Source organism: Panthera pardus, unplaced genomic scaffold (genome assembly GCF_024362965.1).
Source record: "Panthera pardus isolate Hobbes unplaced genomic scaffold, ASM2436296v1 HiC_scaffold_13, whole genome shotgun sequence".
Taxonomy (NCBI): domain Eukaryota; kingdom Metazoa; phylum Chordata; class Mammalia; order Carnivora; family Felidae; genus Panthera; species Panthera pardus.
Genome location: NW_026526688.1, coordinates 3,621,822 through 3,635,888, shown reverse-complemented (window position 1 = coordinate 3,635,888; position 14,067 = coordinate 3,621,822). Strand labels below are relative to the sequence as shown.

The 14,067-nt window shown below is 41.0% G+C and overlaps 1 protein-coding gene across 5 annotated transcripts in view; it reads left to right on the top strand.

Moving 5' to 3' along the window:
• Positions 1 to 14,067, top strand: part of CSMD1 (CUB and Sushi multiple domains 1) — a 2,004,702-nt gene that overhangs the window by 1,428,793 nt on the left and 561,842 nt on the right. For all 5 annotated transcript variants that reach the window (XM_053900776.1, XM_053900775.1, XM_053900774.1 and 2 more), the window contains one exon: positions 11,935 to 12,059. In XM_053900776.1, the coding sequence (XP_053756751.1) occupies positions 11,935 to 12,059 (125 nt within the window). The remainder of the gene's footprint in view (positions 1 to 11,934; positions 12,060 to 14,067) is intronic.

Here is a 14,067-nt window from a genome sequence, read left to right as displayed (position 1 = left end):
AGTAACTCAACAGTTCTTTTTTTATATAAAGTGTATATATTTATTTTGAGAGAGAGAGAGAGGGAGAGATCATAAGCACAGGAGGGGCAGAGAGGGAGGGAGAGAGAAAGAAAAGAAGGGGAAAAGTAAACTCAGTGTGGAGCCCGAAGTGGGGCTCAAACTCATGGCCCATGAAATCTTGACCTGGGCAGATGATTCAGTAATTCCGTCCATCACCTGGTGCTCATCATAACTGCACTCCTTAACCCCCATCACCTATTTCCCCCTCCCCCCATACATGTCCTTTCATTGAGTCATTTTTCAATCATGTTTGAGTAGGGGGAGGGGCAGAGGGAGGAAGAAAGAGAATCCCAAGCAGGCTCCATGCCCAGCACAGAGCTCTATGCGGGGCTCGATCCCACAACCGTGAAATCATGACCTGAGCAGAAGTCAAGAGTCAGACGCTCAAGTGACTGAGCCACCCAGGTGCCCCTAGGGCATTTAAAAAAATGTTTATTTATTTTTGTGAGAGAGTACAGGAGCAATGGAGAGAGGGAGACAGAGAATCCCAAGCAGGCTGCACGTTGCCAGCACAAAGCCCAACGTGGGGCTCGAACCCACGAACCGTGAGATCATGCCCTGAGCCAAAGTTGAATGCTCAACCAACCGAGTCACCCAGGTGCCCCAGCCCCTAGGCCATTGTTTAAATGACAGAGGAACGAGGGAAAACCAGGCAAATTGTCAGCCACTGCAGGTGTTACTGTGGTGGTGGTCAAGGGTATTAGTGAATTGACATCTTGCCGTGGACAGAATAGTGTGGAGGCTGTCTGGGAACTTTGGTTACCTCCATCTTGTACAGTTGCCTGTTTTCTTGCTTTGTTGGAGTTCTTCTGTTGCTTCCTATTTTTCTTTCACTTGCTATAGTGGGAAATTTAATTCTACTTTAAAGTGGAAGTGATGTATAAAGCAGTATTTTGGTGTCCTGTGCAGTGACAGTTCTCCCCGTCAGCTCTTTTTTGTTTCTGTTGTATGTTTTCCATGACACGTTGGTATCATCAGAGATACTTGATGACACAGTGGACATAGATGACCCGGATCTTACCCATCCTACGCTTTCCGCAAATCCTGTGGCCCTTTCTGACCACATTCCCTGAAATGGACCTTTTCATTCACACCCTGCTCTCTCTGTGCTTTCTTTGGTTTTTACTTTAACTTTGTAGCACTGACCAACACCCACAATTACATGTGGGTCTGTTTACGGTTTATTTTTAGCACATATAATGCACGTTCATTGTCTCTCCCCCACCAAGAATGTAAGCTCTGAGAATGGACTTGGTTTTTTTCATTATTGTAGTATTCCCAGAGCCCAGCACAGGCTTTGGGTCACGGCAAGTGCTCGGAAATACTTGTTAGAGCTCTCGTGTATACCTTTTATACTAAAGAGATGCTCATATTTACACATTGTTAAGGCAATGGTGAATGTTGATTCAGCATGCAGAATTGCGATTGAAAGGTAGATTTTCAGGAATAGAACTATTCCAAAGAAGATAGCTAATTTTTATTTCCTCTAGGGTCTGTGTTAAACACTGAGTGCCTGCATTTGCTGGATAGTTTATGTACACTGTTGCTAATCTTAATAACAAGAAGAAAATATAAGTATAATCATTATTATTGAGATTATCAAGTTAATCACTGTAAAATTTTTTAATTTAGAATTAAATCCATGTTTAGGATTTTGCCAATAAGCAGACTTTAGAAACTATAATGGAAGCTAAAAGAAAATATAAAAACATAAACTAAGTTTCTTGCTAAAAAAGTTTCCCATCCTTATGACATAATCCAGTTGTACTCACTATCCTTAAAGGGACAGTGATAGAATTATCTTTTATTTTTTGAAAACTGAGCATTATCTTAATTATCAGAGCATTGTTTAGATCTGGTAATGATTTCTTTACTATTCTCTTGAACTTGGAAAACCAAATGAAGGAAGAGAGTCTGGGACTGAGTATTCCTTCTAGTTCTCTGTATCAGTGAACAGCATCCTGTATTGGAATATGTAGCACCAAAATCGCCTGTTGTGCTCCAAAGCGTTTTTAAAATTTGAAAAATACTGGAGGGACATCACTGATTTCTATGCTATTTGCCGAATGTAGGCATCTCACTGTCTGTATACGATTCACTGTTACTAAGAAACTATAGTCTATGAACGACATTTGCCAATGATGATTCTTCTTTCAAAGAGCATTGGCCATATTTCAAAAACTACTTAAAGAAATAGCACAACCGTATTTTCCTGCCCACACTATTTGAGACCATTATGTGCCTCTGAAAAAGGGTGCTCCGTGAATGCTCCAGGTCTCATTTATCTGGCTGAAACCGCTTCCAATAAAGAACCCACCAAGTACAACTCATGGAGCATTCTCCCTCTTTCTTCCACAGTCTTTCCAATACCTGTAATAATACTTTTTTTCATCAAAATATTAATATGCATTTCGGTAGTTTTCTGGGGCAACAGATCACAGTTATTTAGGCATACCTCAATTTGTTACTTTCAAAATGCAGAAGATAGCTGAAGCACGTATTAGCCCATTGTATCCTGACGCACATAAACGGATTTTTAAGGACAATCTGAATACTAGTGCTCTCTAAAACGACCTTCTATGATACAGTTAATTTCTTCTGTTTATCGGTTTCCCCATCTGTAAAAGAGAGCGTGGCAATAGAAGACTTGAGGATTTCCGAAGTCTGTTGGAGCTGCAAAGCTCTGTGTCTCTTAGTTTTGCCGCAGTCTCTTCTAGAATGCGATTCTACAAAACTTCTGTGGTGTTACTCAGAAGTACCAACAACCTCAAGGCTGATGGAGGCATGTGAGATCATCAGCACTGATCCGCGAAAGAGTTGCTAAGTTCAAGGACAATATTGACGCAGTGAACACTATGTACTTATACCAGTGCATTTATTTGGGGCCATTCTCCTGGTCTCCAGTGTTTCCAGTTCCTTTTAAAAACTCTTCAGGATCTCCGACCACTCGCATCCTTGCCCAATATACCTCCACCAGAGATGCCTCCATGGAAAGAATGGAAGGAGAGTTAGCATCCATTGATCTCCAGTAGGGAGAGAGCTGCTATCCTCAGGCGTGCTCTAACTGCCCCCAGTGGTTCCGATTCAACTGGTCAGCAATATGGCCTGGGCATTAGGATTTCCTTTTAACTCTTTAATTGTGGTAAAATACCTATAGCATATGGTTCACCATCTTAACCGTTTCTAATTGCGCAGTCCAGTGACGTTAAGCACATTCACGTCATCGTTCACGCATCACCACCGTCCATCTCCAGAACTAGTCCGTCTTCCAAAACGAACAAGTACCTTCTCATCCCCCACTGCCCCCATGTCCTGGAAACCACTTTCAGTGTTGTGAATTGGATCACTGTAGACGCCTCAATACGAGGATTGTTACAAGTGCCCATGTGGTTTCATTGGGCTAACAAGGTCAACAACCACGGGACTACCTGGTGCATGTGGGCGTAACCAGTCAAAAGGACTTGTACTTTCACAAAGATTGTGTGAAAAAGCGGGAGGAAAACTCATTATTAGGAGGCTCTCCCAGTAGCTTTTCTTCAACAACATCTGTATGTCTGCAAAAGTCAGGTTGCCGACTTGATTCCCCACTGCAAAAATATCGCCCAGTCGTGGCCTCCATCGAATCATGTTCTGGGGAAACATAATAAAGAAGCAAGACCTGTGAGCAGGAATTCCAGGGCTAATGGAAACCAGGAACCAGGGGTAAACGCAAGTGTAGAAGTAAATATACAGGTACCACTGAGCTTCCTGGAATTTCTAGGTGTTATCAAGCTTGTTACCCCAAGATCACAAGAGGAGGGTTAATGAAGGATGTTTGCTCGTGAGAGTGGAGAGGACCTCCCACTGCTGAGCAAACAGCTGGGTGGGTGGTGAAAAGGAGGATTTAATGTTTCTACTTTGTCAGGTGAGAAGTCCTCTTGTTGGGCGAACGGCAGATCCCCACGAACTTACAACATACTCAGAAGATTTAGATTAAATTTCCTCATGGGAGAATTCACACGTGTTTCTAAATGCTGTGCCTCTGAAAGCTAGTCACAGTGTGAAGACTGCTGGTCATTTGAAGCCTGTGTCACAGCATTATTATCGCTTACCCCCTCGAAGTGCCTTCTATGCTGATCGTTGTTAGGGGTCTTTGTTGCACTGCTGTTAACATACAGCCTCTAAAAATGATACGAAATATTAGTTTCTGTTCTTTCCTCAGGCTAGAGAGATCCATCTACTCTGTAATGCATTTTTAGTAGTGCTAAATTGCCTTAAGGTTTGAGAAGATGAGTCTAAAAACTGTCTCTATAAAAAGAAAAAAATGACCCAGAAATGACACATTATGTGTGAAAATCAAAAGGGTAGTAAAAGGCATTCTGATATTCACAGCGTCTGTGCATTTGTCTCTCTGATGATGGCATTGTCTGGGTCACTGTGCAAACTGCACTTTGCTGGTGTCTTAGGCACAAGTGGCTGGCTTAGTTCGCATGGTTGCCCTGGTAGGCCCTCGGTGTCCTGTATGAGGGCCACATCTCTCAGTTGATGGGAGCATCCAGTTAGGTATGAAAGGACCTTTCTGACTGGAGGAAGGATTCATCTACTGGAGAATCCATGAGCTTATCTAAGACAACTTATTTTGAAATAGAGGCAAATGATCACGAAGATGTACCTGCAAGTTGGAAGCCGAGGGGGGTTTCTTCCTTATGCTGCTGAGGAAAGCCTCAGCAGGACCCCCTACAGCCTTCAGATGCATTGGCTTGATGGACACCTGTGAGATGATCAGAACTCACATCTCTGTCTCCTGGTCTATCATTCCACAGCTATTTATTTCAGGGGTAGTATAAGCTCCATATACCATGCTAGGGTCTGATTAGAGGGTTAGTGAAAACACTCCCCCGGGAAGTGCTGCTCTCGGTCCCTGCCTTCTCTGGGTGGCCCGATTGCCCAGCCTTACTTCTTCTGGATTTGTGTGCTTTCGGCTAATGTTTCTCAAATGAAACATACAAGGGAGCAGTGAAAGAACTAAGTTCTTTATCAGAGAGAGAGAAAGCAGAAGGGGTGAAGGACATGAAACCAAATTCGTGTGTCTATGGAGGAAATATTCGGGGCCAGGAGGGAATGTGACACCTTCCGTGGCCTTTGGGATGGCAATTGGAAAATACCACTGTGGACAAACCTGGCTGTTTGCAATTCCCAGGACAGACCATCAACTTTAAAACCAGCAGGGCCTTCTATGAATGTACGGAGGGTTCAATTTACGACACGTATACTCATTCGAAAATAATTAATTAATTAATTAATTCTGTAGATCTTTCTCTTTCTGGCAGTAACGTTTCCACTAAAGGAAAAATGTGTTGTTTTCCCACAGTAGTGTAGATTTATTTAACTCATTTCTCAATAATTGTTTGATGAGGTGTCTCTTGCCCACAATAGCACATCATTACATCCTTACGTGCGTGGCGCCCGGGGCACAAAAGGTTGACTCAGCAGTTGTTGAACCAACGTAGGCAAGGCATAATAAAGGCCGATCCAGAAGGGTGAAGACCAGATACATTTCTTTGCTGGCACTATTTCTCAGTCCTATTTTACTTATAAATTTACATATATAGCCTCAGGAAAATGACTTTTCTTGATTCAGTCGGTCAACATGTACTTGTCGAGTGCCTACGATGTGTCAGGCACTGTTTAAGGCACCAGGGAGATTTTCTGCATAGGGTTGGAACTTGAGTTTCAATATTCTCCAGGTGTTGAAGGACATTAGAATTGCTCCTGACAATTTTCCTCTAATTTCTTTCCATGTATCAAGTATCATTTCTCATCTTTGTAAAGGTAGGAAAATACCTTCAAATTCATTTTAACATAAGTAAACTTTTTAGCATTTTCCTCCAGGAAGCACTGGAAGAACAAATTCTATTTTGGGAGGCAAACAGTTATTTTTAATGGTCAAAGAAAACAGTAAGGAAAAAGAGGAAGAGAGAGCAGAATGAAAGATGAGATGGGGGGAACCCGGAGAGACCTGCACGTGATAAGAATTATTGTGTTTTTTGCAAAGTTAACTAAAACGTGTTTATGAGGTTGAATTCCAAGCCCATGGTTTCAGATGCACAAGATGTAATTTTATTTATACTGTAATTACTTCCCCGCCCCCCCCCAGATCCCTGTTGTGTGTGAATCAGAAAATTTTATGTATTCACCCTTAAAGTTAAGATCAGTGATATGTCAACCTGTTAGGTTCAAAGTCAGTTACTTCCTCCCCAAAGTCAGTTACTCCCTCCTTTAACACCATAAAAACACCGTCTTTATGGTGTTAAATGCCGGGGCTTAAGGAAAGGCTGTCCAGGCGATGGTGGGGAAGAGACCTGACTTTCCCTCCTCATCTGTGCCACGCGGCTTCCGACCATGATCACCCCTCCGGCTCTCGCAGGGCGCACGTCCTCATCCTGGCTGAGAAATGACCTCCAGATCTGTGGCCTCCCCGACCGTCAGCCGCATCTGGCGTGGGAGGGTGTGAGCACTTGGGGGTGCCCCTGCTACATCATCGCGGGAGCCCCACCCTCAGTCTGAAGTTAGCCGTGCTGCCATAGTTTTAATCGGAGGGGCTGTACCATAAGGTGGAATTCTTTATGGGATCATAGCTGGAAAACGAGAACAAGTCCCGTATCACCCTGGGATCTCCTCACGCGATCCTGGAAGAGTCCACCTTCTCACCCCCCACTGGCTTCCTGGCCCAGGGCCTGGTGGGAGAGCAGGGCCCTCCACGTGCACAGCCAACACAGCTCGCCTCATTCTCCTTCACTGCCTCGCCTTGGAGCTCTGTTTTGCTTAGTTTTCATCGTTTACAGTTGGGTGTGAGGAGCAGGGAAAACGCACCATCACACCTCCTTTTATTGTATTTCGTGACTTACGTCTGGACTGCACCTGTGATATGTTAATACCCGGGACTTTGGGGTGTAAGTAAGATGTGGGAGGAAACTCACAGGTGTGCATAGTCATGGACACATGTGCCAACATGCACACACCTCCTTTATCACTTTACGTATCGTCATGCCCCATGGTGCTGCTTCTTTGTAAGCAAATAGTTCAGTGAAGCAAAATTTCCCAGTGTCACCCCGGTTCATTTTACGAGGACAAATATGTCAAATCCTAGCTTGAACTTAGTTCTAAAGAAGATTTTTTTTGCTGTAACTTTTGTGTTTTCTGTTGCTTAAGAGTGAAAGCAGTATTATATAATTATCTTTTTTTTTCCCTAGAGATGCAAAATGTTTTAATGCCCACTTTTGGTGCCTAAAGTATTTATGACTTTTTAAGTGTAATGCTTGAACTGCATGTATTTGTAAACAAAGAGGCCGATATCTGTCTGCCTACCTACCTATCTTTCTATTTCTATCCATTTTGATCTGTATATTGATTTAGAAAACTCTAAATGGAGAAGTTGATTTTTTTAGTACATTCAATAGATGTCCACCAGTATGGGTTGAGGAAAGATTGGAGATATTTCTATCTTGATGGTCCAGGCTGTTATATCCCTGGTAATTAATGGATAGTTAGACATCACAGCTAAATCAACTCATATCTTATTTTGGATTCTGGTTTAATATTTAAGTCACTTCAGGTGTTTTGTTTTTTTTTTTCAGATTTTTTAAAAATCAGAAATACTTATGGCACCAATTTTAAGTAAATTTGTAAAGAGCCATTATTTAGGAAAACGAAATTTAGCAATAGTTCATGTTAAAACTAAGCCATATTTTAGGGCACCTCGGTGGCTTAGTCGGTTAAATGTACAACTTCGGCTCAGGTCATGATCTCACAGTCCGTGAGTTCGAGCCCCGCGTTGGGCTCTGTGCGGACAGCTCAGAGCCTGGGTCCTGCTTCAGATTCTGTCTCCTTCTGTCTCTGCCCACCCCCCTCACTGCCTGTGTTCTCTCTCTTTCAAAAATAAATAAACTTAAAATAAAACTAAGCCACATTTAGAAATAGCTCATTCACCTCAAAAGACTCTTCAAATTGTGGTAGGTAAAGTCAAGGAGATGGTGGCAGATGGAATGTCGTTTGAATTCAAAAAGTCAAGGGATGAGGTTTGCAGAAAAGCTAGTCGTCGAAGATGTGAAACATTTATTTTCCCCTGTTCTATTTAAAACACAAAATTAGGCCACTTGAACTGTAGCATAAAATTTAACTTAAACTTTACCAGTTAGGTATTTATTATCTATATACAACATATCTTGATCTCACACGAAACCAGTTTTCTGTTATTTCTTACAGTTTCCAGCTACTAGCAATTGCCAAAATTGTAGAACATATTTAATCAAAATGTTTTAAATTTGCTTGTCAATGGGAAGGTATTAATAACTGTTATTTTCTAGAATTTTCTTCTAAAAGTCTTGTCCAGAAAAACAAACTGGTTTCCTAATGTTACATAGATAATTGCAGACATAGTAATTATGATCAAATCATAAATCATATGAAAACTTAGTGTATTATATATTAGCAATTGAAAGTATGCATGGATTTTAAGTTGAACTGACTCATGTGTGAGATAAAAACAAAGGAAAAGGTTGAAATAGGTGGGAAATTGGGTTATCGTTGTTTGCTTTTATTTTTTTCAATCTCAATCAGATCCATCATATGCAGAGAATTTACCTCATTTCAGTTCTTGGGACTAAGTTCACCCAGCGGTGGCTCTGTTTTCCAGCTGGCAGTCCAACTAAGGTTTTTACTAACAGGATTTTAAAAGATTGTTTAAAGCTTACATTATAGATTATTAAAACCAAAGGTAATGCAATTATTGGAATATAGAAATAGAAGTGTACTCATGATGATGTCACCACTCAAAAACTAGTTTTTGCCTATGTTTTCTGAGAGATGGGTATTGATATACATATTATTATTATCCGGAGTCCATACAGTTTTGCATCAGGCTTTTCTCTCTATCGCTATGGGTTTATGCTCACCTTTATTGTGCGACATTGGAGTTTTTCATATACATCTGGAATAATTTAGTCAACCCTGGTTCTATTGTTGGACACTTTCATGGCTTCTAAAAACCAACTCTGCCCATATTTTGGATGATGAATATATGTTATAGTGCCAGATCACTGATATTACTGAGGTTCTTTTTTTTTAAATTTTTTTTAACGTTTATTCATTTTTTGCTAGAGAGAGAGAGACAGAGTGTGAGTGGGGGAGGGGCAGAGAAAGAGGAAGACAGAATCAGAAGCAGGCTTCAGGCTTCCAACTGACAGCACGGAGCCCGACGCGGGGCTCGAACTCACGGACTGTGAGATCATGACCTGAGCCGAAGTCGGACGCCCAGCCGACTGAGCGACCCAGGCGCCCCAGCTAAGGTTCTTGATGTCCAAACAAAACACAGACTCCTAAGATTACCTAGAGGAACAGTGATTGGAGGTCTGAGAAAGCATCCGTGAACAGTGCAGGTTTCGATGGAGCGGAATGCCGTCTGCCATAACTAATGAACGGTTGGCTGCTGTAGTTGAAATACAGTGGTGGCCAAAGGAAGCAGTAATGCCAAGTGGTGGCCAAAGGAAGCAGTAATGCCACTTTCCTTCCTTTATGCTTGACCACACCTGTGATAATGTAGAAGCCATTAGCACTTTAGTTTACCAGGATTGTAAAAAAAAAAAAAAAAAGTTGATATACTCTCAAATCGCAACTCCCCCTAATGTGTTGTTAGTCATATCATAACATTTGACTGATTTTCTCCATAGCACTTATGATACTCTTTTATGTTCTTCTGGGTTAATTTCTTATTTGTATTTTCTTCCCTTAACTAGACTGTTACTTCCATGAGACGGGGATCTTCTCAACTTTTAACTCTTAGTAATTTTTGCATCTTGATACCTACAGTGGAGTGGCACATAGTAGATGTTCAATTAGTATGTATTGAAAGAATGGTAAAATACACGAAAAATGAGATTTATGTAAACAGAAGGAACTGAAGATGGAACTGAACAGTGAAATATAGTTGCTTACAGAACAAAATTTTTAGATTTATTTCGTTTATTCAGTGTGGCTCCAGAGGTTTAAACAAAGACCAATGAGCAGAAATTATGGACGGATGGCTCCAAAATGTATAGCTGTTTTAAATAACATGTTTACATATACATGTTTTAAATGTATAGCTGTTACGACTGACCATGAAAATTAGAATTATGTGTATATTTTGGTTTTTACACTTTTTACTTTCAAAAGTAATACAAGTTATGTACCTATGATACAGTGTTTCTCAAAATTAATTCCAGGGAGTTTTAGTTGCCATGGATACTGGTGAAAAGGGGCTTCCTGGAAATATATAAATTTGAAGATCTTTATACTTTACATTCTCTTACGTAAACAAAATACATTTTTTTGCATATTAAATTGTAGCATACTGAGAGTCCTCTTTAGAAAAGAAACATGCTAAATTTTGCTAAATCCAGAATTTTTCAGTTGGTTTGACCCCGAGTTGATGATTTCTGCAGGTATCGGTGACCATCCCCAGAGTGTTTTACAGACGTGTGGGAGGTGCTTGTGTGATACCAGTTGAGTAACATGCACTCTGAGACTGTAGATGAGAGTTTTCAATAAGCAGGAACAGAATGTGTGTTTATTTCCCTTCTCTGTCTCTCATCTGTTATTAACGGTATCCGTGCACATGGGAGACTTTCATCTTTTTTCCCCAGGGACCCCCTTGCATTCCCATTTTTGTCAGCATCAAGCTCAGAGTCTGTCAAGTGGAAAACATATGTAGACACTCCTCTTGAAGGAGGAGGCGTGTGGGATTCTAAAACGATACTATGCTCAGCTCCCTTCCAGACAGCAGGCTTAGAGGACAGAATCCATTGGTGTGTTCAGACTCGGTGTGTGCCTGGCACGTTTTGTTATGCACCTGTTGAATGGTTGCTGTGCAACATTTTGTTACACTTAGGACCTTAGAACTTCCTGTTTTCAGATGCAGCTCTGAAGCCCAAACAATTTGTTGTCCAACTTTATGCTGGATGGATTGCTTTTTTCTAAAACAAGTGGTTTTCTTTCTCCTGTAAGGTGTATTTCTGAAATATCATATCACTGGCTTTCTGTATATAATTAATGTTTGTGATAGTAACATAGATTCTTTACTGAGACATTTTTCTCCCCCTCCCTTTCATTGGGAGAATTTTCGTTTTATTTTGTTTTGTTTTGTTTTATGTTATGTTATTTTATTTTGTTTTGTTTTGTTTTATTTTTATTATTTTATTTTATTGTAATAAAAACACTCATCATGAGGTCCGTCCTCTTAGCCAGTTATAAGTACACATTACTGTCGACTATATGATCAATGTTGTATATTCATCTTACTTAATTAAATAAACCCTCATGCCGGTTAATAGCAGCCCATTCCTCTCGCCCAAGCCCTTAGTAACATCGTTCCTGTCCTTGAGTATTTTTAGAACCTCATAAGTGGCACCACGTAGCATTGGTCTTTCTGTACACTGAGACGTTTTCTTAACCTGGACTTTTCCAATCCTTGTTTCTTCAGGGTATTTATTCACAAAGAATGACTCCAACTTTGTTTTTGGAGTACACAGTTCTTTCTTACACATTTTCTCACCTACACCACAGCATGCAGTCAGGTCGCCTTTGTTACTCTGTTCATTTTAGAGATGAGAAATTAATGTTCATATATTTATTTAGCTGTGAAGTTGTCAGAACAGAAATTTGACCCCAGGTCTTGTGCTGTGTGTCCTGTGCTAAATTACAGGGTTCTGTCTAAGCATGATCTCTCAGGGATTGCTTGAAGTGTAATCTTGTTTGCAGGGCATAATACGCTGACAACACTGTGCTGATATTTTTGTGAAGAAGACTTCCATGAATAATTTGGGTTGTTTTTTCTCTCTCTTTTTTTTAACTGCTTAGGGTTGGTGCAAATGTCCAGTTCTCCTGTGAGGATAATTATGTGCTCCAGGGATCCAAGAGTATAACCTGTCAGAGAGTCACGGAGACACTGGCCGCGTGGAGCGACCATCGGCCCATTTGCCGAGGTAAGGAGCACATGACGGGGATGTCTTCCCACACGCTGGTGTGTTTCGTGAACACGAGTGAAGTCTCGAGCAGCGTTGTGTCCACTGAATACAGACAAAGCAGGACAAGGCAGACGGTGATGCACGTTTTCCTAGTGCGTCATATTTATTTGGAATTTGCCAGGAGGCAAACATTTGCAAGATATTAGCAGTTTTTAAATTTCCGGAACAACAGAAACAAATCTGATCACTCACACAACGCACACACACGCACTTAGTCAGTGTTACCTGCTACTCCTCTCCCTCCCTCCCTCTCTCTCTGTCTCTCCCACCCCCCCCATATATATATGTAGATAGATAGGCATATAGATGGATACAGACACACAGACACACAAACACACAGAGACACACACAGTTTGCACATTACTTGGTGTTACCTGGTACTCATCTACATATATACACAGTTTACATATTGCTCAGCGTTACCCAGTACTCATCTATATATACACACATTTTGTGTATTACTTGGTGTTACCCAGTGCTCGTCTACATATATATACACACACTTTGCATATTACTTGGTGTTTCCTGGTACTCCTCTGTGTATACACACAGTTTGCATATTATTTGCTGTTACCCGGTACTCGTCTGCATATATATACACACAGTTTGCGTATTACTCAGTGTTACCCAGTACTCATCTATATATACACACACACTTTGCATATTACTTGGTGTGACCAGGTACTCATCTATCTATACACACAGTTTGCATAGTACTCGGTGTTACCCGGTACTCATCTACATATATACACAGTTTACATATTGCTCAGTGTAACCCAGTACTCATCTATATATACACACGTTTTGTGTATTACTTGGTGTTACCCAGTGCTCGTCTACATATATATACACACACTTTGCATATTACTTGGTGTTTCCTGGTACTCCTCTGTGTATACACACAGTTTGCATATTATTTGCTGTTACCCGGTACTCGTCTGCATATATATACACACAGTTTGCGTATTACTCAGTGTTACCCAGCACTCATCTATATATACACACACACTTTGCATATTACTTGGTGTGACCAGGTACTCATCTATCTATACACACAGTTTGCATATTATTTGCTGTTACCCGGTACTCGTCTGCATATATATACACACAGTTTGCGTATTACTCAGTGTTACCCAGTACTCATCTATATATACACACACACTTTGCATATTACTTGGTGTGACCAGGTACTCATCTATCTATACACACAGTTTGCATATTATTTGCTGTTACCCGGTACTTCTCTCTCTCTATATACACACAGTTTGCATATTATGAAAGTAGGTTACATAACTAGATCCTTTTGCAAGTTTTATGCGCACCCCTGCAAATCTAAAAATATTCTCTGCTCAGTGGCAGTGAGGTTGAATCCTTGGGTTCTGGTATCAGTGGTAAAGGGACTTTAGCAGTGTGCTCCCAGGTTAATCTGTCACTGATGAACTATCTTAAGCTAATCTGTGCCATAGCAGAACATGATGCTGCACATCATCATTATCTTCTTCAAAGATGTCAAAACAAGATTTTGTCACTTCTAAGAAGTATGTGAACAGTCTTACCACAATTCTACAATCCATAGCGAAATCAGCAGAAAACTGCTTGGGTTGTTTTAATATGGAAAATTAATAAACTCCAAAGAGAAACCAAGGTTTTGTTTTGGTTTTGATTTTTGCATTTTGGCCATAAACTAATGTATGCAAATTGCTACATTTTAAAGAAGGGAAAAACGCAGAGTTGACCAAGGAATAAAAAGGGAAGTTTTAGGGGCGCCTGGGTGGCTCAGTCAGTTAAGCTTTTGACTTTGGCTCATGTCATGATCTCGCAGTTTGTCAGTTTGAGCCCCGTGTCGGGCTCTGTGCTGACGGCTCCGAGCCTGGAGCCTGCTTCGGATTCTGTGTCCCCCGCCCCTCTCTCTGCCCCTCCCCTGCTCACGCTCTGTCTCTCTCTATCTCTCACAACTAAATAAACA